The following is a 3,351-nucleotide window of genomic DNA, read 5'->3' on the forward strand; positions in this document are numbered from 1 at the left end:
TCCAGTCTGGGCGACAGAGTGAGACTCCAACTCAAAAAAAAAAATTAGAAATATCACAATGACTCTCACCAGGCCAAAGACCATGCTCAAAAAATATTGGCAGGGGCCAGGCATAGTGGCTCACATCTATAATCCCACCACTTAGAGAGGCCAAGGCGGGAGGACTACTTGAGCACAGGAGTTTGAGACCAGCCTGGGCAACAAAGCAAGCCCTAGTCTCTACCAAAACAAAAAAATCAGCCAGATGTGGTGGTGTGTGCCTGTAGTCAGAAATCATTTGTGAAGCACTCAACATGGTATTTAGGGATTCTAAATTCTTTCATTCCAAAAATAGAGGAACCCTAATAGGTTTCAAGGACTAAAAGAAGAATTTAAACTACAAGCAGACTAAAAAGAGCCTGGTTACCTTGTGCTGTTCTGGGACAGGCGTGGTGCACTTATATGAGTAATCCAAGCCCATTTCCCCAAATGCCACTGCCTTGGGGTGCCTTAAGGCTTGCAAAAGATTTCTTTCTTGACTCTCACTGTAGTAACGTGCAAAATGAGGGTGACAACCAAAGGCCCCCCAAACCAGATCCTCTTTCAACAGCTCCTCCCACAGGCAATCTGTCAGTGTCCGAGGATCACAGAAGTCAGAGATGCAGCCCTGAAACTCCTTCGGGAAGGAGCTGCTGTAAATTTTTCTGAACTTAGTGAAGGTCCCCTTGAAAGACAACTTGGAATACAGCATGTCCAAGTGACAGTGGGTGTCAATGAAACCCTCCTCTAGACTCAGCTCCCTGTGGCTCCTGGGCAGGGAGCTAGATGCGTGCCCTCCACAAGGACGTGGAGGCATTTCCTCTTGGAATGTTCTTTTCTCCTTCACCTCTTTTTCGTCTGAACTTCTGGAGAAGTGAAATGAACGAGAATTTTGGGATCTGCCTTCCTCGGTGGCTTCCAAGTCTCTGGAAGTCTTTTGAGAGCTCACTGTAGAGTTGGGGGAATAATCACTCAGGAGATTCCGGCTGCTCCCGCCAGCCTGGGCCGTGTCACTGCTGCTGCCCACGGAGTGGTAGCCTGAAGACTTGGGGCTCCTGGTCCAATAGCTGGCATAGTCACACCAGGGACTACTGTACAAATGAGGCGGGTACATGACATAGTCAGTGGTGAAGGAAGAAGGCTCTGGAACTGCTGAGAGCTTCAGCGCGACAGGCTCCTCCTGAGAGAATCTGACTGTGGAGATCTCATCCACATCAGACCAGTCGCTTCCTGAAGAGGGTTGCTCTATCACCACCTCCCTATCCTTATGCTGCAGAAAAGAAATAACAATGGGTTAGCCTTCCTGTGTAAAGACAACCTCCCACACTCAGTCATCAGCAGAACATAAACTCTAGCTTGTTTTTCTGGCCGTGGTGAAGGCTTTGCATTGACTCATTAGCTGATCATCACCTGGTTTCCTTAAAATATCCAGAAATTTCCAGAACTAAGCCAGGCTACACTGCAGGTTACAGCTGTGAACAGTCATATCAGGTTCAGGGAATAAACCTGCAACCGTGGTCTCATAATGCCACTCCTCAAGTTGCTGCTACAGCTGCACACCCTTTATGATCCCGCTTGAGAAAAACTGCTTTCTAGAACACTCTGTGTTGGGGATTTTGGGAAAAAAGCGCCTGCTTCTCATCTCTAACAACATCTCCAATATATTCAAAATGCAAAGCCACAATAGTTGCAACCGTTTTAAAATGCATCCCCAAATTATTTGACACTATTCTCCATTGGCAAGTAAAGTCTGTGACCTCTCCCTTGAACCTGGACCAAGCTGGAGACTTGTAACCAACAGAATGTAGCAAAAGGAAAGCTGTGTACTTCTAAGGTTAGGTCAGAATGGCCTTGTGGCTTCCATCTAGTTCTCTCAACTTGCTTACTCTGGGGAAGCCAAGCACCATATAATAAGTCAGACCACCCAAGAGCACCTGGCTAGAGAGGTCACATGTAGGTGTACCAGTCTACAACCTGGCTGACCTCGCAGCTGACAGCCAGCATCAGTCAGCTATGTGAGTGATTATCTCAGGCATCCAGCCCAGTCAAGTTTCTGGATGACTGCAGCCCTTGCCAAGATCTGAAAGGAACATGAGACTCTCCAGGTGAGAACTTCTGGGTCTAGACCTTTCTGATTTCTTGACCCACAAAATTGAAAGTAAAATAAATGTTATTTTAAGCCACTAACTAGCAATAGTAACCAGAACAATCATATCTGGCATTAAAATCAAGTTAGCCGTACTAGAATTTAAGCTCTATGTAGTCAGAAATCTTTATTTTTTTTCACTAATGTCTACCAAATGCCTAGAACAGTGCCTGGCATATAGTAAGTGCTGACAAATATTTTATTGAATTAATTTGTAGAATAAATGGTACAACGGTTCCCATACTTGGTTTCATATCATCACCATCTGGGATGTGTTTTAAAACAAAATTTTAAACCGGGCTCGGTGGCTCAGCCTATAAGCTCGTGCTTTGAGAGGCTGAGGTGAGCGGATTGCCTGAACCTGCGGGTTTGAGACCCACCTGGGCAACTTGGCGAGACCACATCTCTACAATAAATCAAAAAATCAGCCGGGCGTGGTAGTGCGTGCCTATAATTCTGGCTACTCAGAAGGCTGAGGTGGAAGGATCGCCGGAGCCCAGTGGGTCGAGGTTGCAGTGGCCGGGAGCGGCCACTGCACTCCAGTCTGGGCAACAGAGCAAGACTCCAATTCAATAAATAAATAAATAAATAAATAAAACAAAATTTTATAGCCTGCTCCACCCTGAGATATTGTGATTCAATAAGTGCAGAGTGGGGCAAAGGAATCTGTATCCAATTCTGCACAGTCTTAAGGCAGTGAGAAATACAATAAGCACACAGGTATCAACTCATGCTTAAAAAAAAACACTTTGCTTAAGTACCATCATTTTTCTCCTTGCAAAAGAAGCCATCTACATCTACCAGTGCCAGATGGCTTAAGCAAGAGGCCTTAAAAAGTTCTTGTTTTAATTTTTTTTTTTGAGTTGGAGTCTCACTCTGTCACCCAGGCTGGAATGCAGTGGCATGCTCAAGGCTACTGCAGTCTTGACCTAATGGGCTCAGGTGATCCTTCTGCCTCAGCCTTTCAAGTAGCTGGAACCACAGGAGCATGCTGGAACGGCACTGACGCACATCCAGGAGCACAGTCATGCACTGAGGCAATGAGCCTAGCATCGTGCCCTGCATCCCGTCTCCCTGCCATCACTCTGGGACCCTGTTTACACAGAAAGTTTCATATGCAAAAAAAATTTTTTTTTTTTTTGAGTTGGAGTCACACTCTGTTGCCCAGACTGGAGTGCAGTGGCCAC

At 46.0% G+C, this 3,351-nt stretch overlaps 1 protein-coding gene across 1 annotated transcript in view; it reads right to left on the reverse strand.

Moving 5' to 3' along the window:
* The window catches only part of TATDN2 (TatD DNase domain containing 2), a 35,285-nt gene that overhangs the window by 7,978 nt on the left and 23,956 nt on the right, over nucleotides 1–3,351 (reverse strand). Inside the window, exon 4 of the mRNA XM_008059647.1 lies at nucleotides 407–1,288. Within this exon, the coding sequence (XP_008057838.1) occupies nucleotides 407–1,288 (882 nt within the window). The remainder of the gene's footprint in view (nucleotides 1–406; nucleotides 1,289–3,351) is intronic.

This window comes from Carlito syrichta, unplaced genomic scaffold (assembly GCF_000164805.1).
Source record: "Carlito syrichta isolate Samal-C Ts95f unplaced genomic scaffold, Tarsius_syrichta-2.0.1 Scaffold304318, whole genome shotgun sequence".
Classification (NCBI taxonomy): domain Eukaryota; kingdom Metazoa; phylum Chordata; class Mammalia; order Primates; family Tarsiidae; genus Carlito; species Carlito syrichta.